Below are 25,884 nucleotides of genomic sequence, written 5' to 3' on the forward strand. Positions count from 1 at the left end.
GTTTGCATTTTGTGATAAAATTTATTGAATGTTGAATGTTAATAAAAAACGTTGAATCGAGTCGTTTATCAACATTTTGGGTTATTAGATGGCAAAAGATGATCGCGCCTAAAGCTATTTGCACATATTTCAATCAATTAAACGCTCATCTATTGGGAGGTAACCAATAAGGTGGACCAGTGCAGGTTGCCGGACCGAGAATATCATTAATGCAACAACAATTCATGTGTCAAAACAAGAGCCTCGAGTCATTCATGTTTTCATGGAAAAATGTTCGAGTGTCGACAATGTAAATCTAATAATGATCAACAATCAGTGAATCATTAATAATCGACTTTTTGCTTTTCTTTGCTTCAGTCTATTCTGTTGACATTTTGACACAATTTTGTAAGTTATGATGATAAATATTGAAGGGAAAAGGCAAAGACTAAAAAAAAAGTTTACTTTCTGGATAAGTTACATTTCATGTTTGATTTTTAAAGTTATTTGTCTTTGTCAATGTTAACTCAATTTACAAACTTTGATTTGTTATCATTCCAAATGGTTTAATATTAATGATTTAATTTGACTGTTAAATATTGAGTCCAATTAAACGAAAGGTAAATGTCTTTACGATTGAATCATTATTATGGTGGTAAAGGAAAAGATGATAATTATTAGCCTCCATTGATGATAATAACCTTGTCCAACCCTGGCAATTAGTTTCTCATCATGTTAATTAAAATGCATTTTGATTGGTAACAAGATAACTCGCAATCTTTTTTTAGAAGCAACAATCTTGAATCAAATTTCATAAAGAAAATGATAATGATAATTTACGGTGTTCATGTTTAAATAGATGAGTGCAGTTAACAATTTGCTTCAAGTTGAAACTAAAATAATTCAACTAACAAGTCTAACCAAACTCATCGGGTTATTTTGCATTATTAGTGTGACAACTTTAATCTTCAAGTCACAGCCCTTTTATGGCTCATAGAGGTTATTGGCTTGGCGAATAAAAAGCATTTCATAAATTTTGAGCTTTGCAGTTTCATAGATAAAAATCAGAGTTGAACTAATTTGACTGACATGAAGTTTAATAAGCATCAAGATATTTTGCTCATTTATTGTGCAAAAGCCATATCAGGATGACTTTGATGACTCAATTTCATTTCATTATTACAACAAATTTCAAAGCGTTATCACCTTGCTTGCTCAAAGCAAATTGATCCAAGCAATTGGTATCAAGCGGTTATAATACTAGGCTGTTTAGTTGACTTGCAAATGTACCCAGCAAAGGTTAGATTAGGTTAGGTTAGGCCTCTTCGCTTGGAAAAGACTCATTTGGACACTAAAGTAAACAGTCGTAAAATTGACTTTTACAAAATTAAATATTGGTGATCATGAACAGCAAGTAAAAGAACCAAGATTTTAATGCTGTTATCTAGGTTAGAAAAAGATTTTCTTCAACTTGTGACAGTCTGAAAGTTTACTTAAAAATTTGAAATAAACGCTCGCAAGTCCAATCATCTAATCATAACTTGAAATTATGAAGGAACTGATTATTCTTCAAGTTTTGTTTTGGCCAATCTAAATTCAGTGCGAGTCCCTGAATCTTGTTTCAATTAAACAATTAAACTCTTTTGTTTCGGTTAATCTCAATCATGTCCATGACCAATCTGTCATCATCTTGGATTTCACGTTATGAATAATTTCTAGCTGAGTCCGGTTAATAATTTTGGCTTGCACTTGTAAATAAATTTGCTCTTCTAGTTTCTAGAAAAGCAATTTTCAACTTACAAGAGTTAGAGTCATTTTTCCTTCTGTTGCATCTTCATGCTTGAGGTAAAAAGATGATGAAAGACGATAACGAGATTTGATGAGTTCTCTGATAAAAAGTAAAGCTCTTTTTATTAATTTCAAGTCATCAACCATAGCAAAATGAGACAAAATTTAAATTACCATGTAACCCAATTCATTGAGAATTAAGTTTACTTCTAGAATTGAATACAAAGTGTGTTTTGCAGGAAAGAAATGGTTTTGCATAGTAAAGAGAAAAAGAAAAATGTGAAAAGCAAAGAGAAAAGTAAAGACAAAGAAAAAGGTTCATTTTTATTCAACAATTTGAGATAACAATTCTAATGAATAGGAATAACATGTTTTCACCACCAAATCAACATAACATTGAGACTGAATGAAACGAACAAGAAAATCATTTTACCTTTGACTATCCTTTCATTAAATTTAACCCCAACTCTATTTGTCTTTAGTTTCACCTTTTTTTTAATCTCAAGATGAAAACACATCCTCATCACCATATCATTGCTTCTTTCAACTCATTTCTCAACCCTCATTATCGTTCATTTCAATTCAAATTTTTCCAGTTTTTCTTCTTTTTTTTTGCTTTCATGAAGGAATAAGAATTTTTACCCAAAAAAACAAAAAAAAAATGCTCAACATTGCAATTGCGAGGTTAATTATAATGTTTTGATTTGAAAGAAATTGCGCTTTTTTCATTTCTCAAATTATTGTTCTTCTCGGGTTGAGAAGCAGGGAAATGAAAATTCAATAGAAACATCAAGTTCAAGAGGAAAATGGTTTACATTGTTGGTGGCCTTACAGGCTTAGATGCACGCAAGTTCATCTTTTTTATTAGTTACATCAACGATCCAGAAAGGGATGATCAGGATAGAAGTAAATGGACAATGTCAAGGGATAAAAATTGTTTTTCATGTTCAACTGAAGAATTGACGAGCAAACCTATTATTTGGGCTCAACATTAACATGATCATCATTTGAAGGAATATTTTTCTTGTCTTTTTCTCAACTTGAGAAACTGTTCTCTCTTCGCTACTCAAGTCAATTTTCATCAATTACATGGCAATAAAAATATATCCATTTCACTAGCCTTTCATTTCTTCTCATGTTTCAGATGGAGGAATGTGGTAATGGTCAACTACATTTTGATGGAAAATGATGACCGAAAAAAGATGGAATATGAAATGATAAAAGTTTGGTTAATGTCAAGAAAATTTCAGCAGAAAAAATGTGAGAAAAAGAATCGAGTTTCAACTTGAAATTCAAATGGACTGTCAATTTAAAGATGCTTATGACTTTCAATTTTCATATTTTAAGTTTAACGAAGTTTCTCAATCATTTTGCATGATTGTCTGATTAAACTCCATTTGCTTTGCAAAACTATTGTCATTCTTGCAGTTTTCAATTGAAATATTTTAATTGTCTGAATGGTTCCTAAGCAGATTAGACTTTTAAATGCTTTGAAAATGCTTAGTTTCCAAGCAGAAGCAAGAAAACTTCTGAGAAACTATTCATTTAATTACGAATGGAAAAGAAATTAAATTGAAATATATTTTTCTATAACATGATAAAGTTGGAATTGGGTCGAAGTGGAAAAAATTGAGAATCAAGATTGTCTTGAGACTAGTAATTGAACATCATGTTGAAGTTCATGTTTGAAGATGTTTAGGATAAAAGAAGTTTCATTGGAAACAATTGATTAGTCAAATGTTTTCAGTTGATAATGTCAATTTGCTCAGTCAATTCAATTTCACTAATTTTTTCCATTTATCGATTTTCCAAATGTTTCAACTAGTTAACAGTTTTGCTTCATTTAATGCAAGAATAGAGTTTGAATATGTTTGGAAAAAATTGAATGAGTTTCCGTGAAAACTCTGGACGAATCACGATTTGAATTGCAAATACATTTTGTTTCAGAACTGGAAGTTCTTGACGTTTATTATGTCAATAGATAAGGGAAACATTTTGCTATCTTGATTCGAGATTCGAGGAAATGTCTAGCTCAACTAGAATCATTTTTCTGTTTATTTTCTCATGGAACCATCATCATGATAAAACTCAATAACAAATATAGCAAAATTTTCTGCCATTGAATACAATATGTTTTTTCATGGCAAACATGAAGCTAAGATCAGGAAGGAAAATCAATGAAGCTTTTGCATCAGATAAAAAAGTACAACAGATTAATGGCTATAAATAAATATGTCAACATTGATAAATGAATTTTTAGACTGATGAATACTTGACCATAAAACAGAGTAAACCATCATGTTGATACAACATGAGAAATTGAGTTGCACCGATTTCGATGGAAAAACATTTCATTCCAAAGATCAATATCAATGAGTTTTAAGATCTTCATTGAAGTTATTTTCAAATGAGTAAAACTTAATAACTTAATAACTTTCATGATAAAAGAAGAAAGAAAAGAATTTTTTTGATATTCAGTTTTTTCTTCCATTTATTGTCGATTGAAATGTCAACTATTTGCTGTGTTACTTTTTTATGTAAAGATGAAAGAAAAAGATTTCAATATTTTCTCCATGATTTCCATGAAGAGAACAAATAAAGAGAAAAATATAAATGAATAAATAGCAATAATGATAATATATTTGATTGGAAACCATACAATGAATCATGTGATAAACCGTAAAATCTCTTGAATTATTCGTGAATGTTTCGTGAAATGAATTCATCTTAAGTATATCATTGTGAATTAGAGATGAATTTGGTTGATAAGAAACTTTCATGAATAATTTAAATCAGATAAACAGAGCATTTGTTCATTTTCAAAGAAAGTTAAATAATTTTACATTTTCACGGAAAAGTCAATATAAAAGTTTCAACTGAAAAAAAGGAGATTTTCATGAATTTAGGTAAACAACATATTTTCACTCTTCCACTCTTCTTTCTTATCATGAAGATAATCGTTGAAAATGATTATTTATGGTTATTGGCATTCTCAATGTTCCAATGTTGAAAAGTAAAACTTGAAATGTAAACTGTTTACATGAAAACGAATAGTTGATCAACTGTTGAAACTGATAATTTGTAAAACAATTTACAACAAATTTCTTCAATCAACAATCAAATGCAATTTTCGAAAAAAAACAAATTCAATTTTTTCGTCCTTTTCATGGAAAAACACTTTTCCACTGAAAAAACAGATGTTTCTTTAACCTTTTTGTTTATTCAATTTGATCATTTTCTCTGTTCATTTCGTTTACCTTTAATCGTCGATTTGGTTAATTGGCTTTTCTCGTGTGCAATTGTCAGTTTCACCTTTCTCATCATGATTATCATGGAAACTGGCGAGTAACCATGGAAGTTAATGATGTTACAGTAAATGTCATTAAATTGAGTGTGGCTTACTTTTAACATTGAGAAGGTACGAATAGGAAGAAAAACTTCCAAATGTATGGTTGGTGGTGCATCGATACCAGCCAGTGTCTGAGAAGGAAACTGATGCTATATTGAGTGCTCCATCAGGTGAAGTAAACAGCGTTTCCTTGGCTAGTCTGGAAGAGCCAGGAGTCAGTGAATGATCACGAATCCATTGAGGTTGACTGGGTGGATTGGCATCGATAAGACAACGTAAAGAGATAGACATTCCTTCAATGACTGGATAACCAAAAACTGGATCACGAATCAGGGAAAAGGCAGGTTCATCTAAAGATGGAAACGCAAAGGAAAAGAAGCAAGATGAAAGACGAAATAACAAACCATTTTACAAGGCGGGTTTTCAGTTGGATAACACCGAGTGTCTGGCAAAGTGTCACTATCATCACATTAGGAATTGAGGATAATAATAGATTGCCATAAAGCTTTACCACTTAAGTGATTATAATCATCAACAAAGTCAGTCGATCACCTCCCAAATCATGTTACTTATAAACAATCAGGTTAAACCAACTGTGAATCAGTAACAGTTAGACCAGAGAACAAGAAAAAATACCAAAAACATCGCAAAATACTTGTTACTCATAAATTTTGTCGCTTCTTTTTTTCAGAATTTCTTTCTTTTCTTTTCTTCCTTTTTCTCTTGTGTTTACAATTTATTCATCTTCTTCTTTCTCTTCTTCTTTTGCCAGTCTAATTATCTGTCGTAAACATTTGTCTCTTTCTATTTATCTATTTATTCCCATCAAAGTGAAATTCACTTCGCCTTGTTGTCCAGTTTTCTTTAATGTCCATATCAGTCAAAAGCTCTTCAATCATTTTCTTTATTCTTTTCTTTTTCGCTCTTCACTTCCTTCTTCAATTGTTCACTTACATTGAATATTAAGCGAGGTTCGAACTGACATTGGCTTGGTCCAGGCTGCATGTTCAGCTTGACAGACTAGTATTTTCCTGTGATCTTCTTTGGTCACATTCATTGTCAATACACTTTGAGATTCATAATTATCATCATCAGCTGAATACTCCATCAACAGTTGACTGAAATCTGTAACATTGACTCCATTGATGAACCAATTGATTGAACGAGCTGCCGGTGACGCTCCTTTAACAATACAAGTTATCGTCATTTGTCTTTTATCGCGAACAGAGACTCGTCCAGTCTCCTCAAGACGTTGTCCATCAACTGTTAAAAATGGACCTTCAGGCACATCTAATAATAGCAACAAATAATTCAAGTTAAATGGCAATTAGACAAGATATTGGATAACTTAAGATTGACTTATTTGCTCAACAAAAATGATCTCAATTGCAAGCTTAAACCATGAATACTTTTACGACTTTTAAAGTGAATCCATTCATCACATGACCAACATTTAATTGGCCTCTGCACTCGAACCAAAGTCTAAGTGCTTTTAAATTGCGATAATTGACGCCGCTTTTCACAGCAAAAAAATATTCAAATGAAGCAAAAATTTTCTTCTCATTAACATTGCAAATGTCAAATTAAGTAAAAGTTTTCACCCAAAAATTTCAACTTACTTGCGACTGTAATTTTCATAACATTAGATTTACGTTTAACATTGCCATTGTTGTCTAATTCCCAGCATTCCCAGATTCCTTCATCAGCCTTGGTAACTCGGTTGATTGTCAAAAAAGCTTGACCATCTTTAGTTATATTCCAATGTCTCCGTTGGGATGAACTGAAATCCTGTTTGGTTGAAGGTTACATCAACACCATGAGAAGAAGAAGAGGAAGAAACAATGATAAGGTTAGCAGGTTAAATGTAAATGACCAAATGAAGGGAAACAAATAACTTTGGACAAGACAGTAATTCTCAATGGTCAATGAAGAGGAGAAAAGGGATGAAAAGGGAATGAAAAGCGGGTTAGTCTGGGCAAAGAGATGAAAGACTCAAGAGAACTCTTTAACAATAATTGAATGCAATGAAATTGGACAGTGCAAGAGAAGATAAAACTTGGACTATTGAAGGAAGAAGAGCAAAGAAGATAAAGCTGACGAGTACGATTACAAAGTGTACTTTATATGGAAAGTTGTGTGTTTTTTTGTTCAGATTAATTGCATTTTCTTGAAACATTCAATTGTCAATGGCTCTTGAAATATCTTGAGTCTCCTAATCATTTTCCTCCTCAACTTTCTTCTTCCTTTTCTTTTGGGTTTCCTTCATCTGTTCATTTAATCGTAAACATTATTATTGGTAATTTACAATCAATAAACAGTTAACAAAAAGTTGAGTTAATCAACAATCAGAAAATTGTTTTTCATCAACTCGAAACATTGAGTTTGTTTTTTCATATTAAATGTTGATTACCTTTGGCCAAGGCAAGTTCAGTAAACATTAATGTAATGGTAAGGCTTACATGATGATTATCATTAGAAGCAAGATGAACAAGAAATACTTTTATATCATCATCAGCTTCCTCTTTACATTAAGACACATCAAGTACAAAGAGTGAAAAAAGATACTAAATGTTGGCATTATGAGTTGGAATCATTTAAGCCTGAAAAGGTTATCATGAAACTCGAATAATATCATTATTATGTTGAACAATTAACCAACAGAAATCATAATCAAAATATATTATGTATATTTCCTGTCTAACTTTATTGTAAGCTTTTCTGACTTTGCTAATAACTGTTTACTTTACCATTGATATTACCATAAAAATGAACTTTTCAATCCCAAATGGAACAGCATTTACATGAAAGCAATCAATGAAGAAAGAAATTTCTTTTTTCTCTAATTAACGTTACATTAATGAAACGCAAATTTTTCAGGGTAAATGTGAGAAATGGAAAAAAGAGAAAAGTTCATTGATTAAATGTTGGATTGAAAAGAGTTGCCAAGTCAATGTGTTGATCTTTTTTTTACCTGCTGTGTTGCCCATAATTTGTCACTTCATGAATATCTAATACGGAAGTAATATTGGAATATTGAAAGCATCGATTAATTGATTGAATGCCATTAAGTTGAATGAAAAAAAAGAGGTTCATCCATTAGGCGAATCTTGCCAATTGGATAATGATATTGATGGACAGAAACATGTTTATAGTTTTTACCATTTGGAAAGAAACAATTGGTGAGTTTACCATGAAATTAGTTGGTCAAAAGAGGTTGATTAATGAAGGTAAACAAGATGGACAAATGATGTGAATTGTAAATCACTAACAATGATGATTATCAGTAAATACAAACAAAGTATCAACATTGATGGTTAATAACTTTTCCCTGTTTATCTTGTTAGATGTTTGACAGTCTTTCTTGAGTCTGACCCAGCGTGAAGTGAGGGAATGCAAGCTGTGAAAGGCACTAGGTAATAGGTACTGATGTGCTTTGCCACAACAAATGGAAAAGTTGAAATCTTTTCTTTTCCTTAAAATTGGTGAGATTTTTTTTCCTCTTTTTCTTGGTGCAACAGATTTATATGCTACTGAGAAGGAAAATTAGATGGACAGATTATACAGGCCGTAAGTAAGTTTATCTAACCAATTTTATGCATAAAGGTAACTTGTTAAGGGTAAGGTTGAGGTTGGAAGGAAGCAAGAAAAACAAACTCGAAGAGGCTGTCAATGTGAGTCTACCCTCAGGTTACTGTTGATTATATCATTGTTTGAGAGACTCTTTAATATGGGCTGGTAAATGTTGCCATAATCAACAAGCCACTATTGTTGTCATTATAATTAGAAAGTGCACAAGTTTTAAAAAAAACAATTTTCTTGTAGATTCATTGAAACTGTTCAAAACTAGGGTAAGCAGTTGCAGCTTTCAAAATTAACCAGCAAGAAACCAAAATTGAAGAGACTCTCAAGTACTTTCATGTTCATTAGGCAGCAGTTTGGTAAATTGCTTTTCACTGGCAAATTTTACTGACAATGATAAAGACGTGTTTCCTCAGAAAAAGCATCAATGATGAAAAAGCATAAATGCAAAGTGAGAAACTGTAATTGAAATTTTCAAAGTTTTGTGATGAAAATTTGGAATAAAATCATGATTATAACTGACTGAAATCATTTGAAGTATCAATCAATCATTGCACAACTTTTCATGATCAAGTTATGAGTTTAAGGAAGAATCTATTTTGCTTTTAGATTGAAATGGATTTTGTCTCCAAATGGAAGTTGATAAGTCAATAAACATTTGGTTAGTAAATTGATATTCATCTCCTAAAAAGTCTTGAAGCTAATTTAGATTATCCTCACATCATTAACAAGAAATGGAAACCAGAAAATTTCAGGTGAAAATCTTGAACAAAAGTTTTCTAATTCAAGTCTAGACAGAAATCAGAAGTTGGAAAGAATTACTGAATCTCAATCGATTTCCAGTTATCAGGATTGATTCGGTTTCGTGAAGTTTGTATGACTTTTATAGTTGAATGATAAAAGTCTGAAATTTTTCATTACGATTTGAAGAAAAAGTTTAATTTCTTTTAATTGTTTGCAGATCAATATTGTTCTATTATTAAAGGTTAATTAAAATAATTTTTCATGTGAAATGAAAAGTCATTTGTCCTGAAATGAATTGAAACTGAAATAGAAACTGAGAAATAATATTAGAAGGAAAAAGAAACAAAATTGAAATAAAAGTCAAAAGCATTATTTCCGAAGTGAAAGTAAACATTAACTATTGATTTTTACCTTGTAACATTCACAATTCAATCTACAATGCATGATAACATGTAAATCTTTCTGTCTCTGTCTACTTCTCATGAAATTCAATCAACATTCTCATCATTTCTCTTTCCGATTTTCAAATTATCTCATCTTGTCCAAGTTGATTCTTGAAAACTCATGGCAACCACGCAACAATTGAAAGCGCATCAACTTTAAATTCAAAACTGACACGCAATAAGAGCAAGTTTGTGATTCAACTATTCAGTGTTTTGATTGATCATTCAAGATGATTTCTGCTTGAGGATACATTCTCATGACATTCAGGTAAACTTGAAACAAGCAAATTTTACCGCACAAAATTCATTTTCCTCATCATTCTTACTCATTGTAATTTCCACTTGCACCTTACCTTTCATCAACCATGGTCAAGAGTAAATTAAAGAAATGAGAGAAAAAAGGAAAAATGAGTGATTCTTCATCTTTCAAATGAATGAACTTTATAAACAAGTCAAAATAAATGATTGATTACTGAAAGGCAAAGAAGACAAGTTTCCAAAGGAAATGGTTTTGAAGCTTCAAGAATCGCAACTGATAATAAACAGATAAGATAGTTCTGCTGGTTCCTTTTTTAGCCACTTACGGCTCATTTTGTTGATGCTGATTGCTGATAATGAATTGCATCAACAATCATTTACCAATTTACCAGTTTTTTTCAGACAAAAAACATGACGATGAGCAAATGTTGAGCCTCATGACATGGGTTAGGTGTAAAGATAAGGACAAAATGTAAATCGATATTATGAGTTGGAAACATGGTGAGTGAATGGCAATATAACAATGCTCAAGAGTTTTATTGGTTAGTTGAAATTAATGACAACATGTAATGGTGATAGTGAAAATGGAAAGAAAAGAGAAGAAGAAAGAAAAGGGAAAAAAGGAGTGAAATGAAGGTGATAAAAAAAGGCAAGACAAGAATCTGAGCAATTTTTGGAAAAGCAAAATCAGGTATTCAACAGAAGTCACCAGAATTTTTTTCTTCTTCCCTTTTTTTCGTCATTTACTTTTCCATTCAAAGCCACAAAATGTCACCAGAAAAGGTTGAAAATAGATACTGAGAATGGAAATGGAGAAAGGTGAGAATTAAGAAAAGATTGAAGAGGAAAATGATCGGCAAATGGTGAAAGGAAAAGATGAACTGAGTGAGTTGTAAAAAGAATAAAAGAGAACAAAAAATGGTAACAAGATTCGATTCTAACTGGGAATTAAATTGAATGAAAATATTTTAAAATTCTTGCAGCATTTTGCAGTTTTTTTCTTCACTCCAATCTTTCACAACTTTTCACCTTTTGTTTCGCATTACTTTGAGAGAAATGAGTTTAAACATTTGAAGCAAAAAATTGAGTGAATAATTTTTCTTTATTCAATTCAGTCGATATTATTAAAAATCAAAAAGAAACTCAAATGCTGAGAGAACCATTTAGATGGAGAAATGCCTCTGGGAATTGTTTTCAATTCTGTAAAGGCTATCGTGATTTTTGTAGCAAATTGTTGCTTGGAATTGACTGAATTTGAAGTGAAATAAGAAACAAAATGAAACTTTGAAACAAATGATTCAATGAATCCAAATTGAGAAACTTTATGGTAACCATTTGATGAAAGGGAGTCGAAAGAGAATCGAAGAGAAATGAAGAAATAAGCCACTAATGATGACCCCTTCAGGCTATTCCAAAGTTGAATTCATTTTCTTTTTTTTGTCAACCATGTTCTTCATCTCAAAGTTGAAGAGTTTCCGATTTGGTTTGAAATGATTATTTGAAAAGTTTTCTTCTGTTCATCATTTCTGTCAACCTCGAGTTTGTTTCAACGTTTTCCGGTTCATTTGCTTTTTTCAAAGTAACCCATTGAGTCACCTTGCGATGTACAATGAAAAGCAATTGAAAGTGACAGAAGTGAAAAAACAGAAAACAAAAATGTATTCAAAGGCAATAGAAAACAGAATTACATTTCCAAATAAGATAAACTTATTTCTTCGTTTTTCTCCCTTTTCCTCTTATTACCATCATCGGAATGAAATGTATTTGTAGCTGCAACGGAAATTTAATCAAACTCATGCATGTTGATTCAGTTGAATAAAGAGCAAGATAAATTATGTTATTCTGATGCTTGATTTATCCTGAAAAGAAGAAACATTTCAACTTGTTTTTTGCTCTTTCCTCTTCTTCATCATTCTTCATCGCTGATAAGTTCGCACTTTTTAACGTTAATCTTGAGGCTAAATTGAATTAACATTGAACATTGACAGAGAGAAAAATGTATCGAAGGCAAAAGACCATTCAAAAGGTCAGAATGGCAAATAATTTGATCAACATTGCCATTCTTCAATTAATTGTTGATTCAATTTAATATTCATTGAATAACATTTTTCTTTTGTCGATTCATTCAATTTATCCAAGCTCAATGTTGCTCAGTGAAAAGCAACTGAAAATGGTTCAATAAAATGAAATAAAAAAAGAGTCTCCTAGGAGAGTTGAACTGGGAGGGAAGAGATAAAAGTTGATTGGAATGATGATTAAAAAGATTATTAAAATGATGAAAGAGAAGAGAGAGAGAAAAGTGCATCGAAAATTGGACGATAGACGAGCTAAAGGGCCAAATGCGAATGGTGAAAATAACGGAATAAACTTTTTTGCACACTTTTACTTTCACTCTTGTTCCCTCACTCATTGTAACCAAACAATAAACGGTCGACCGCACACTTAAGCCTTGTGCATATGCGATTGTTGATGAAAGAGGAATGATGATCCCATTCATGGGACAGTGATCATCAATGGAAACACTCTTTCATTAATGTTGGTTAATCAAATAACAATATTTAAATTGGCATTCATCGAAATGAAGTGAAAACGGAACAACAACAATAAATGTTTACCATTTACCAAGACTTTCACTTTCACTATTAAACTACTTTTTTGCGTCAAAAGTTTATTAATGGTTAAAGTTGAACAATCAAAATTGATCAAAACTTGAACTTGTTAATCTTCAAGTATCATTTTGACATTATTATTATAAATTGAGTAAACAAGGTTGGATCAATGATTTCAAGGAGTTTCTTGTTTCAATCAACTTGAAACTTGCAAAATATTTTGCTACTTTTGTTCACTTTTGATAAAAACTTCATTCTTTTAACGTTTTTCTTCTTCTTCTCATCCAAACCCTGGTTAGTTCAATCTAATCTTTAAAGGATATTAGATTTTATTAAATTATCATGAAGGTAAACTTTTCTTGTTCAAATAACTAAAGGCGTAGATTGAATTTTCAGTAGCATGGAGAGAAGCAAAATGCCAACATCAATTTACCTTTAATTTTATTTTCTTAACTCTTTTTCAATTTTCTTGTTTTCTCTTTCTTGCCACAGGAAACTCATGGAATATTCAAGGAATTTATATACATGGGATTCAACCGGAAACATTGATTCTTAGCACATTTCAACCGGTAAGGATATGGATAATGTTAGGTAATGGTTAAGAAAATTTATTCCAATCTTTTTTTCTCTTCTCTTTTCATGGTGGCTTCAATTTTTCCGCCGGAAATGCATTTCTTTAGTTTTGTCTTTAAATTCATGGAAAGTAAAGGGTAAATGAATTTGCAATGAAATTCGCTTTTTTCAATCTTCTATTTTCTTTCGAAGTTAATGTTTCAATAAAATGGTAAAGTTGATGGTTGATGGAAAAATGATGAAGTAACCAATGAAATGGAATCAAAGTTCAATTGATAAATCATCATTAATCAGTGACAATGAAATGCGAAGAAAAGAAGTTGAAAGAAAGGAATGAGATAATGAATTGAATGAATACCGAGAAAAGGTTCTGATGAACAAAATGTTTTATTCCCTTTAGATGTTCATTGTGTAGAAGGAATAAAGAAAATCTAATTTGTTGCATTTATATCAGTTTCATTTTATAATTGCAATCATTCAATTAATTGTTTTCCAACTAAACATTGATTCACAAGTTATCAAATTTCATGCAATTATACTTTTACCCGAAAATGAGAAAACTTTTCATTTCATTTGACATTTTCAAAGAGTTGGTAAAGAGATGAAAAAATAGTTGAACTCAACAATGTCTTTGTTTCCATGCAATTTTCAGGGTAACAAGAATCTGGAAACATTGAAAGACATCAAAAACAACTGAATAAGCAGAAACAGTTCAAGAGATGAATGATGCAAATTTCAATGTAAATATGAATATTTTATTCTCAATATTTTCTCCATTTTTACTTTTTGTACCTTTTGATTTGAGATTATCTCAACATTAAAATAACTTTTATCTAATTTTACTTTACTAATTTAATTTACTCACTTTCAAGTCAATAATTAGTTTTGATCAAGTTGTTTGAAAGTTTATAGTTTGTTGAATAAAGGTTTAGGTGATTCATGAGTAAATGGGAATTGAGATTAGAAGAAAAACAAGATTCTGCTCAACTTGATTGCCTATTCAATTTCCTTTCGTCTTTTCCTTTTTTTCTGGCTTTTCTTTCCACTTCCATTGCGTACATAAATTTGCATTATCTTGTGAACCTCACTCCATTTACGAGTAAAGCTTTTGTACAAAAAAAGCACTGTAAACGTCTCTGTTGGAGCCCAAAGCAAATCACTTTCATCATGACACTTTCAGCTTTACCCACCAACCGAGTAGAGTTGCCTTTCAGTTTGATGAGCAGTTGCTTAACAGCTAAGGTGAGGAGAAAAGAGAAACTTTGTAAAGATGAGGAACCAAAAGCTAACCTTTTCATTCTTCCCTCTTTTCTCTCTTCTTTACATGGTTATCCAGGTAAGTTGACAAATCTATGATCATCATTCAAAGGTATTCAATTTACTAATAAATCAAGCGAGTCCAATAGAGAAGAGTAAAGAAACATTGGATAAGTAAACCTCAAATAAACTTGCAGCTCATCAATTTGCTTTTACCATTAACATAACTCAGGTAAAACAGAGATATAAACATTTCTTCTTCTTCTTTAACCTGAGCTTTTCTTCACCATAAAAAAACTGGCCATTCATGGAAAGAATTTCATTTAAAGAAAAGCCAATTTACAGGCCAATATCTGTTGATGAAGAAAAGTCAGAGTAAACAGTCTTTTCTCTTGAATCTCAATGTTATCATCAGCTCTTCGCTTGGCATGAAAAGCTTTTTGAGATGCACACGCTTGGATCACACATTGGATGGATAAATAGATGAATGTTATTCAATATATTGCCTTTTCATCCTTATTACACCATCGGACCTTTGCTCTCCATTTATGTTCAACATGTCTCAATGTGAATCATGTTTGCATAAAGCAATAACTACATTATAATGAAAACAAAATAAGAGGAAAAATCAACAACACAAGGCGATGTAGATAAATGCAGTTTATATAAAATCAATTAAGATCAAGTTTGATAAAAAAATTGTAACCTGATCTTCATAACATCAGTTTAACAATCGCGATCAATGGTTTGGCCCAAGGCTTCAACTTTATTTTTTTCTGTTCATTATCGCTATTCATTTAAAGATCAAGATTAACGGCCATTTGGTTAGTTACAAGTTTACTTAAGTAAAATTCATTGATGCTATTAGAAGGATGATGATGAAGAAGATGAAATATCTTTGGAGGAGTGAATTATTGTGAAGACTTGAAGCGTTGAAATGTAATTAAAGAGCCTCTATAAATAATGTGAAACCATTAACAGTGTTCATTTGAAATGAGCTTTTTGAAGGAGAAATTGAAGTTACTCTGAAAAGGTAATGAAAACTGGTGAAGAGCATCTCGCAATGGAAATGAAGGAAATCTTAAGAAACAATGAAGTTGATGACAAAATTGAAATGAAAATGTAATATCATTTTGTCGTTATGGATACATCGAAGGTTGACTAAGCAGAATAAATTTGCAAACTTGAAGAATGATAAAGGAATAAATTTTGGGTTCAGGTCAAGATTAATTCAAAGTCACGGTGGAATGTTGAGGTGAAGTGAGATTCAATGAGCTAAAAAGTGTAATCTGATGAAATATCAGGCAAAATCAATGTTTAATTAATTCTCAACTGAGCATTTCTTTTAATGGGCAAACTGGTTGCCCATATCAATGGCTTTAATCATCGGCTTTTTACCTTTTCATAATGTACCAATGTAACAGTGAAAAGTTTAACTTGAATAAACATTTCATTTCTCAATTGAATGAATTCATTGAATATCAATTGCAAGTTGATATAAAGTAACATTGACTGGGCCAATAACAATTGGAATAATGCATTTGTAAATGGAAAGGAATATCAAAATGTTCATTTACTAGTTCAGTGTTTGCTGAAGAAGGTAAAAGTTGGTCTAAAAATGTTAATGTTTAGACTGTCAAGTGTTCGAGTTGAAGTCGAGTACTTTTTACGAACAAAATGTTGCCTTTCATCAACTTTTTACTTTGAATATTTCAAGAGGTTACACAAGAGACGAAATAATTGGAATAAGGAAAACCTTGAAATGAGTTGAAGGACAGTTTATAGTCCAGTTTGGTCAAAAACTTCATTGCTTCTTCGAGTCCAACTCAAGATGAATCGAGTTTCGAAAAACAATCAATTTGTCTTTCATCGAGTATTGAACTCTATAAAGGACATCTTTAGCTCAATCAACATTCAAATGATTTTATCTAATTATCTGTAAGATTTGATAATTTACTGATTTTTCCCGAAATTGAAATGAAGATTAAGATTTACGAGAAAATATCATGAAATTGGAAAAGAAAGGTTGAACATGAAAATTGATTACACTTAATAAGGCTTACAATATGAAGCAATTTTTCATTAGCACATTAAAATGACAGTTTAGGCTTTTGATCAATTTATAAAACTTAATATTTAGAGTTAATCTGTCCAAGTGAAAATCAATCATGAAAAGTCAAATGATAATTTAAAGTTTACAAAAATTCATTTTTTCACTTAGGAAACAAAATTCGAACTCGTAATTGTTTTTCCTTTTTCGCCGATATTGGTTTACATGTTTTTCATTTTATCAGATTGAAGATATTAAATATTTTACTCAATTATCATTCAACTATTTAAGCTGTTATCAGACTAGTAAATGGATTCAATGGTAATGATGATAAAGTAATAATGATTTGATAAAATGATGGTTGAGCCAAAAAAGTATGAGTGTTGATAGGTTCTGGTTTTATCCATTTTCATTGTTGAAGTAAGCTCGTTAAGTGGCTTCAATTTCAAATTCAGATCACACAGGCAAAGTGTATATAACATATGATATTCATAGAAAGCCTCAGGTAATTCAGTGGTAATTCAAGAATAGAAAAGCATTATTAGAAATGAGTCGAATGAAAAGAAAGAGACACGAAAATATTTATATTGATTCTTATCTCATTCTTTAACCATTTATTCATTTTCTCTGATAATCTCTTTTCATCTCTGGACTATTCTGAAAATGGATATTCCCAATGAGAATTGGCGAAGAGAAGAGCAAAGAAGGGAAAAAGTGAACAGAAATGATGATTATCAAGAGGGGCGATTGACCACAAGGCAGAAGGCTGTTAAGATGAAAGATGAGAAGTAAAGTTCGGTGAACACGAAACTTGCAAAGTAAACGCAATTTTCATGAAAAACATTTCAATCGCTCTCTACCTTTCAATATCCTAGAGGCAAAGCAATAACTTTAGTCTCTAGTCAACAGATACAAATGATTGTAACCATTGACAGATTACAAGTTTTTTTTCACTCTCTTTGTTTATATCATTTACAGTTTATCCATTTGTTTACTTTTGACCAACAACAATTGTTAATTTCATTAACTGTTATCATTTGTATCAATGTTGTTGTCCTCGAGTTGGGAAGCGTTGACACTGCACATTCAATAAAAGCGAACAGCAAATTATTGCTTTCTCAAGTTTCGCTCATAACTTAGAGTGACAATCAAATTGTTGAACAAGATGAAGATGAAAGCTGCTTAACGTTTTTTTTGAGACTCAAAATTTAATATAAAGGGATTAAAGGAACCCTTAAACAGCACAAAAGAAACTCTTTACTGGGTTAACAGTTTTTCCTTGTTTATTATTTTCTGCTCAAGAGAAGTCCAAAGATGAAGGCACAAAATGATGCTGACAAACTATGAAAATAATAGCAAAAGGAATTAGTTGAAACTTGAATGTCTCGGAAAAATTGCAAGGTAAAAACAATTGCAAACGAAAGCAATTGAGAAGCTTTTGCAGCTTACATTTGCGAAGTTAAATCATCCATTTCAATGAATAATTTCATAATTTGTTAATGTTTTTGGTAAACTTTTTTCTTTCGCTATAAAAAGGTAACAAAGAGCGTTTAAACATCTAAATTGAAGAGACTAGTCATTAAGATGGTTCAATGAGATGATTACATTTTAATCTTAACTTATTCATTGAGTCGATGTTGATTTATCATTTGAAATTATCTTTAAAGCTTCTCATCAAATAATCATTGACCAATGTGATGAGCTTTATCATTTAAAGGATGAAGGATTAAAGGACAAGGTTCAGTTTCATAAGAGGCTCTTGAGTGAACCAGATAAACCGTAAAAGGAATGGCAAAAGGAACCAAAGTGATATTAAAGAGATTATCATTGGTAAAGTCAAAGATGAAGGAATCCCAAAAAAGAGGAGAAAAGATGATGATGATGAGTAGGTAAAGTCAAAGTTACCCGAAGCGAAAAGATTATCAAAACTACCTCAACTAATCTTACTTTTTTTTCTTACCTTTACCTTTTTTTATTACCAAAATGTTTGCAACATAATTTTACTCAAGAGACTATAAATCCAAGATTTTCACTCGAAATGTTTTCTTAACTTTTTTTTCTTCTTCAAGTGACACCTTTCTTCCCTCATCCTTCCCTCATGTTTCACTTTTTATTATTCCTTCTTTTTTACCATGTTGGGTGAAATTGATTTCAAGTTTACCTTTTCAACTCATGATCAAGGTTCTTTGCTTAACTTTAAAATGATTAAATGGGAAAATAATTGGATAAACTTTGCAATGAATCAAACGATGAAAAATAAATTGAACAATAATTTAGCAAAGGTAAGTTAATCGTAATGTTTGATGATAAAGATAAATCTCTCTTGAATTTGAAGCGTGAAAAATGTTCAATCTCAATGTTGGCCCTTCTTTGCTGTGCTTTTGTTATGATAGTTTGATTATATTAATGGTTAGTCCTTTGTTAACAATCAAGCTGTTTGGATCAAAGTTATGACCTTAAATGGGTCAATCGAATGGGCTTAAGTGAAGAATGGGAAAAAAATGTTTTTCTTCTCTTGTTGTTTGAAAAGCCAAAGGTTCCAATAATAATTATGAATTAAATTGTCAAAACTTTTGCTTTCGGGTCAAATGTTAAGGTAAACTTGGGTTGTTATTAAAGCCTTTGTTCAGTTTATTTCATCAGTAAATTTGAATAAAGGATAACTTCAATTGTTGAAATTAACCGTTAAAGTTGAGTGGGTTTACTGGCAATGTTATTATTGCTTGTTTGTTGCATTCAAACTTTATATTGCAAATTATTATTGGTTGATGAGAAAAGATTTGAATGTAAAAGTGAAAATTGATTAAATTTTGCAATTTAAATTTTACAATTTAGCATAAAATTTTCATTTTTAATGCAGTTTAGTTGCTAGAGATTGGTAAAAATGAATTTTTTCCCTTCTTTTCAACACTTTTTTTTTGTCATAATCAAATGAAAAATGAAATCAAAATGTTGAATAAATTTTACCTCAGTCATTGACAATTTGTGATTCCATATTGTTTAATTATTCAGATTGAGTGTCCAATGTTAATAAATGGAAACAATTTGAAAATTTCCAACTTTTCCTCGTTATCATAATATCGAAACATTTCAACCCAGAAATGAATAATTTTTCTGTTTAACTCACAACTTTCAACTGAAGCTCATTCAAGTTGATCAAATTGATTGCCCAGTTTTGGATCAAATATGGACTTTCGCCAAAGTTCAATCATTACTTTACAATCCTTTCATTATCTTGTCTAATCATGGATGAAAAGTGATGAAGAGAGAAAAGAGTTTGAGAAAAACTTTTACTCTTTATCACTTTTATGTTGATATTTGGGTCACGTCCTTTTGTCCCAATGTCACTCGGAGACTCGGACTCGCTGATAACCAAAAAGTAATGATGAAGAGATTCTAGTGATTGATCTCAATGGACAAATGATGGCTGAAAGATGATGATAATGATGGTAAAAGTGATAAGGAAAGGAAAAGTTAAACGTTAATCAACCTATTGAATCGGTTAATAACAAATCACAATGAGCAAAGGAACCAAACCCAGACAATTATAAGATTCAGATTATTCCCTCAAGAGTCTTTCCTCTTTGTATTATCATAAGGAGAAGAGAAAAAACATTTTTCGATATTATCATATAATTCGTTATGGAGTGCTTCAGGGAGTGATACAAGTAATAAGTTGCACAAGATGATAATGATGGTGATGATTCTGATGATGAAGAGTGGAAAATTGGTTGCAATATAAGTACGCCTTGGGCATTCCATATTCATTGAGAAGCAACTTTTTTTCCGTTTGACCAATTTTTCTTGTCCAATTGTGTTACATTGCCAATAAAATCAACATAAAAATGTAATTCAAGGCAAATGAATTTACGCTCAAAACTCAATCATATTATAATCAGGTTTCAACTTGAATGCATTAGATTTGTTTTTTTACATAAAAAAGGTTCGAGTGAGTCATTTGATTCTTTCATTGTACTTTACTTGGCCCATCAATCCCTTATTATTACCTCAATATCCTCATCATTGTAAAACTAAAAAAAAGATGAAGGCAATTGGATAAAAGAGTCTCAACTGAGTATTTTGCTCATCGATAAATCATTGAAAGTCATTGTTCATTTCAATCAAATTCAAGATCAAGGTTAATTCAAATCAAACTTTTTTACTGCTTTCCATTTAACATAAAAATCTCTAGACTTCAATTATCCATCCTCATCAGTTGATTTCAGTTTCTCTGCTTTTCTCTTTACACAAAAGATCATCTTTCCTTTTCATCTTCATCACTTTTCCCTCAACTTTGAGTTGCAATATTTTTTGCCTTTTGTTTTTCGCTTTCTTTACTTTTCTCTCTTTCTCTTGCCCTTTCATCTTGACACATCATATCATCATCTCGTAATCATATCGACCTTTTTTTACATCATTCAAATGTAAATAAGGTTGAAAAAGAGTCAAAGTTGACAATGGATAATCAGAAAGGTAATCATGATATAAAGTTGTCTGTGAAACATCAAATCAAAGATAAGTTTATCTGGAAATCACAAAAAACACATTTCAAAGCAAATAAACGGAAAGATGAAAAGTTGAAAAGGTAAGGTTAACCAATGGAACAGTTTGCTCCTCTTTTTCCGGTTTACTTTACACTTATTTCAGTTGCCACCTTCGGGTGATCAGATGATTACTACATTGGTTTTCACATCAATTTTGGTGACAAAAAAAGTCAAGAACAATTGGTGAGAAAAATGTAGAGAAAATGTTTCCAAAGATTCACATTTTGAAACACTTGAAGGTTGAGTCAACAATCAATTGGTCATCACTGCAAGTGTGAAAGCAACAGTTTCATTGAAATGGCCACAGTTTAAGTTGTTGGAAAAATTTGTAAGCTTAAAAAGTTTACAACAGCAAAGACACTTTAAGTTTACATTCTGGGTAATTACATTAATTAAAGAAGCTAAGGTTTAAAAATGACATTAATTTTGTTTTAATGGGAATGGTCAAGTGGAAGGATGACAGTTTAAGTACAAAAAGTGTCTCTCCAAAGTGACTACAAGTTTTTACTGTTTAACCCAAAAAATGAATAACTTTGGGTTTAGGGGACAAAGAAGTTGACAGCTTACCAGAACAATGGTTTTCCCATTTTTAATCCACTGAACTGATCCTCCTGGAGTCATCACTGTACATGGTATATGAAGTCTTTCGCCTGGATTAATCAACCTAAATATATTTGATAAATCACTATCAACTGAAGATCCCAAAAGATGTGGACTTTGAATTAATAAAAGTAGAGTTAGATGTTGGATAACAATTAATAAACATTGTTGGACACTTAGTTGATTATTGAGTCGGCAATATGAACTTTGAGGCCACATTAGTATTAATCCAACACAAGATAAAATAAATATCATCTTTATCCTTGTCTCATGACTTGAATACTTTCAGCCAACACTGACAGTAAAAACAAACTCTACTTTCATTTCATCTTTACTCACTCAGCTTTGTTTTCAACTCAATCATTGAACCCATTTTCATAAGAGATGCTGCCCTCTAATGATATCCATTTAAACAAGTCTATCATTCAATATATATTTCTTGTTGCCATCTATCCAAGTGAAAGGGAACCATTCAAAATTATTTAATTTACAATCAAAACTTAATCTATCTTTACTGACAATGTGAGATGTAACCAGGTAGAGAAATTAAAAACGCCCAGTATTTTATCATTAATTTTATAATGATGTAGATCTGTATTCAAGTGAATTGCGAATATACTTTTGTAGTTGTTCATTCAACATTTTATATTTTTGCAATCTGTTCAAAAGCTGCACATCATCTTTTAAATGTCTCAGGCTTCTGATTTCGGTATGTTCTTTTTCTCTTCCTATTCTTATCTAACCTTTATTTAAAATTTTCAGCTTCGGCTTTACGATTTCTTTTATCGTCATTGGAAAGACAGACATCCAAGGTGCCTATCGGACTTTTAATTCGATATTGGGAATGGATGACTGAGACCAAGTTTCCCGGTAAAGAGGGAGGATTGGGTGAAGTGTACAATGTTTTGAAAGGTGTCGACGGGATAACGATATACGATCATTTCTTTGTAACTACACGAAGTGAAAATGATGGTACTTCTACGGATGACATTGATATAAGAATGCTAAGACTGAGTATCAATCAAATGGAATATTTTGGTAAATATCGTTAAATAAAAAATTCAAGTACATTTGCTTTTTTTGTGTGACAAATCAACGGATTTGCAAATTGTATTTCACAAATGAAGTTTATGTGGCCATGATGAATTAAATCGAATTCATTTTGAGTAATAGCATTCAATTTTTTTTATACCGCTAAATGTTATTTTGAATTTTACTATCCAGACAATACTTAAACCACTTCAATTTAAGATTTTGTAGATTTACTCAGACAACCTTCTAGATTACATGTAATATTAAATACAATCAATTACAAAAAAGTTCCTATTGCCAATAAAAGCCAATTATCTGCGTTAACACTAATTGATGACTAAAAAAATTCAATCCAAAACTAGTAATCAACTTCATTCCCCCAATTAGGTGCGTGAAAGGATTGACATAACTGTGATTCAATCATACTTTTTGAACCTTGATAAATTGTAAGCTAAAAATTAATTCTTAATTGATCAAAACCAAAACCAACCATCAATAGAAGTTTTCAATGTGATAGTGAGTTTAAAGGATATAATAAAATTACCATGATCCATTATTTTGGCAGCCAATAAAAATTTTCAAACGGTTAAGCTGTTCGAGTATTTTTATGGAAAGTTCCCTATTGCAAGTTTAATTGAAATATTGATAACTTAATAAATGCAATGTTTGCTATTGCGGAAGTCAAGTTATATTAATATTTAATAGATACAATATGGTTATACAAAATAACCATTAATATGGCAACGATAAAATCAATAAGAAGATTGAGCACTTGTCAAATAAACCATGTTAGCAGCAACCTGTTGTTGCCGCAATCCCTCGCTATAAACGATTGAACAATAATCGACTCAATGGATTGTCAGCGGTTCGAATTGCAATTTTGCTAGGTTGAGCTTGAGCTTGCTGAAAATTTAATGAATCATAAGTCAAATCTTCATCAAAAAACGGACTAACAATGGTTGCTTGGTTGAAACATAAGAAGATTGTGGGCAAATAATAGATTCAGGAATTGAAATTGGACTCTCTTGGATTGGATTTTCTTGACTTTGATTTTCCTCGGTTTGATTCTCTGAATTCGGATTTTCTGAAACTTGTTCTGGCTCTTTAGTGCCTGTAAGAGTATCTTGTGGTTGAACTGGACCCAGGATTTGATAATATTTGCTCAGCAATTGTTGTTGGTGCTTCAGCTGTAGATGTAGTTGTGCTTGAATTTGTGAATTTAATGAAACAGCTTATGAACTGACTAATTTACAGATAGCTTGAGGACGCAATCTTTGTTGTCGAACTGAAGCTCTAGCAGCAGCAACAGGAGCAACCCGAGACGACGAACTTTTATTGAAGAAACTCGAAATTTTGATGGAGCCAGAGAAGCTAAAACGATTGATTGAGGTGTTGGTGTTGCACTTGTACTGGTTGTTGATGGAACTGCTCCAAATGTGAATTTAGTCGTAGTTGTACAAAGTAATGAAAGAACTTGTGAGTAATTTCAGAATAGCTTGAGAACGCAATCCTTGTACTGGTTGTTGATGGAACTTTGGGTCGAGTTGGAGCAGTTGTAGTGAAAGTTTTTTGAACTGCTCGCTAGAAGAGGTTGAACCACTTTAGAGGCGACCATTGCTGGAGTAGCTTCAGTTAAGTGATAAATGCTTGCTAGAAGCTCTTTATTTGAGTCACCAAGTCCAGGTTCATTCGCTCTGATTGCAGCTCGGAATCCATTTTCATCAGCAATATATTCAACAGAACGGAACAATCCAGCATCTCGATAACTGTATGAACCTCTAACAGCTCATTTGGCATCACTAGACTCTTGTCAAGCTACAAATTGGTTCTTGTAATTGGTTACCGTGGAAATTAAATGATCACGGAAATAAACAAAACCAAAGTGGAAATGATTTTGATTTTTTTTAAACAATGTTCTGTTCTCAATTTTGAGTCAACGAAAGATTGACACAATTTATGAAGATGAGATGTTAGGATGACCTGGTCATTTTGAAAGTGGGAAGACGTTTTAATGTGAAATGTTGATGGAGATGATCAAAAAAGTAGATGTTGATCAAGTGAAAGTAGTAAATAAGATCAAGCCAGGCTAAAGTGAAACAGATAGAAAACAAAATCTTGTTGAATTACTAGAGCATTGGTTGAGCAAAGATTGAAAGATTGATGGGATTTTCAAGAACTGTCAACTGAACATTTAAAGCTATGAAAAATAAATTGACTGCTATTACTAAAAATTAATACGATTTAATTCATCATGGGCACATAAAATTTTATGCATGAAGTACAATCAAGTATTGAAAATCAGTTGATTCGTCACAGAATAAAGAAAGATGTACTTGAATTTTTTACTTAACATTATTTATGCTACCATTATATTCCAGGTGATTGATATTCAGATTTTAGCATCTTTAATTCAATGTGATCCGCAACAGCATTTTGTTGTCGTAAAGTTACAAAGAAATGATCGTATATCCTTATTCCATCGACACGATTTAAAACCTTATGCACCTCATCCAATCCTAGGTCTTTAGAGGGAAACTTGGTCTCAGTCATCCATTCCCAAGATCGAATTAAAGCTCCAATAGTCACTTTTCGCGTCTGTCTTACCAAAGAATTTAAAAGAAGTCGCAAAGCCGAATCTGAAAATTTTAAATAAAGATTAGATAAGAATATAAAGTAGAAAAAAACATACCGAAATCGGGATAATGAGCCATTTAAACTATGAACTATGGAGTGTATCTTTTGAACAGATTGCAAAAAAATATGATGAGAAACAAAAGTCGGAGGAGCAAGTAACTGCAAAAGTATATTGACAATTCACTTAAATACAGAGCTTACAGCATTATAAACTTAATGATAAAATACAAGACGTTTTTATTTTCCCTACATGGCCACACCTCAGTAAAGAAAGAGAAAGTTTTTGGGGAAATGAAGATGATTACTAGTTTTGAATTAAACTTTTAAACTTTTTTAGTCATCAATTAGTGTTAACGCAGATAAACAAACCATTATTGGCTTTTATTGGCAATAGGAAATTTTTGTAATTGATTGTATTTAATATTACATGCAGTTATCAAAATTG

The 25,884-nt window shown here is 31.3% G+C and overlaps 2 protein-coding genes and 1 long non-coding RNA gene across 3 annotated transcripts in view; 1 reads left to right on the plus strand and 2 right to left on the minus strand.

Annotated features, from left to right (window-relative positions):
• tei (irregular chiasm C-roughest protein teiresias) overlaps positions 1 to 22,136 on the minus strand; it is a 31,532-nt gene extending 9,396 nt beyond the window's left edge. The window contains exons 1-4 of the mRNA XM_015934497.3: positions 21,741 to 22,136; positions 6,736 to 6,904; positions 6,071 to 6,406; positions 5,170 to 5,466 (exon numbers count right to left, since the gene is read on the minus strand). Of these exons, the coding sequence (XP_015789983.2) occupies positions 5,170 to 5,466; positions 6,071 to 6,406; positions 6,736 to 6,904; positions 21,741 to 22,028 (1,090 nt within the window). The 5' untranslated portion in view covers positions 22,029 to 22,136. The remainder of the gene's footprint in view (positions 1 to 5,169; positions 5,467 to 6,070; positions 6,407 to 6,735; positions 6,905 to 21,740) is intronic.
• A 132-nt stretch (positions 22,137 to 22,268) lies between these two features.
• On the plus strand, positions 22,269 to 22,939 carry LOC107366641 (uncharacterized). The gene is made up of 2 exons (XM_015934262.3): positions 22,269 to 22,482; positions 22,536 to 22,939. Exons 1-2 carry the CDS (start codon positions 22,461 to 22,463, stop codon positions 22,823 to 22,825), a joined length of 312 nt encoding a protein of 103 aa, XP_015789748.1. The 5' UTR covers positions 22,269 to 22,460; the 3' UTR covers positions 22,826 to 22,939.
• A 2,091-nt stretch (positions 22,940 to 25,030) lies between these two features.
• On the minus strand, positions 25,031 to 25,647 carry LOC149094056 (uncharacterized). Its single transcript, XR_016198701.1, has 2 exons — positions 25,495 to 25,647; positions 25,031 to 25,441 (listed from the first exon to the last, which is right to left on the minus strand). It is a non-coding gene; the product is annotated as an uncharacterized LOC149094056 (long non-coding RNA).
• Positions 25,648 to 25,884: the final 237 nt, after the last annotated feature.

This window comes from Tetranychus urticae, chromosome 2, assembly GCF_039701765.1.
Source record: "Tetranychus urticae isolate SD_2017Ah chromosome 2, NJAU_TeUrti_SD_1.0, whole genome shotgun sequence".
Classification (NCBI taxonomy): domain Eukaryota; kingdom Metazoa; phylum Arthropoda; class Arachnida; order Trombidiformes; family Tetranychidae; genus Tetranychus; species Tetranychus urticae.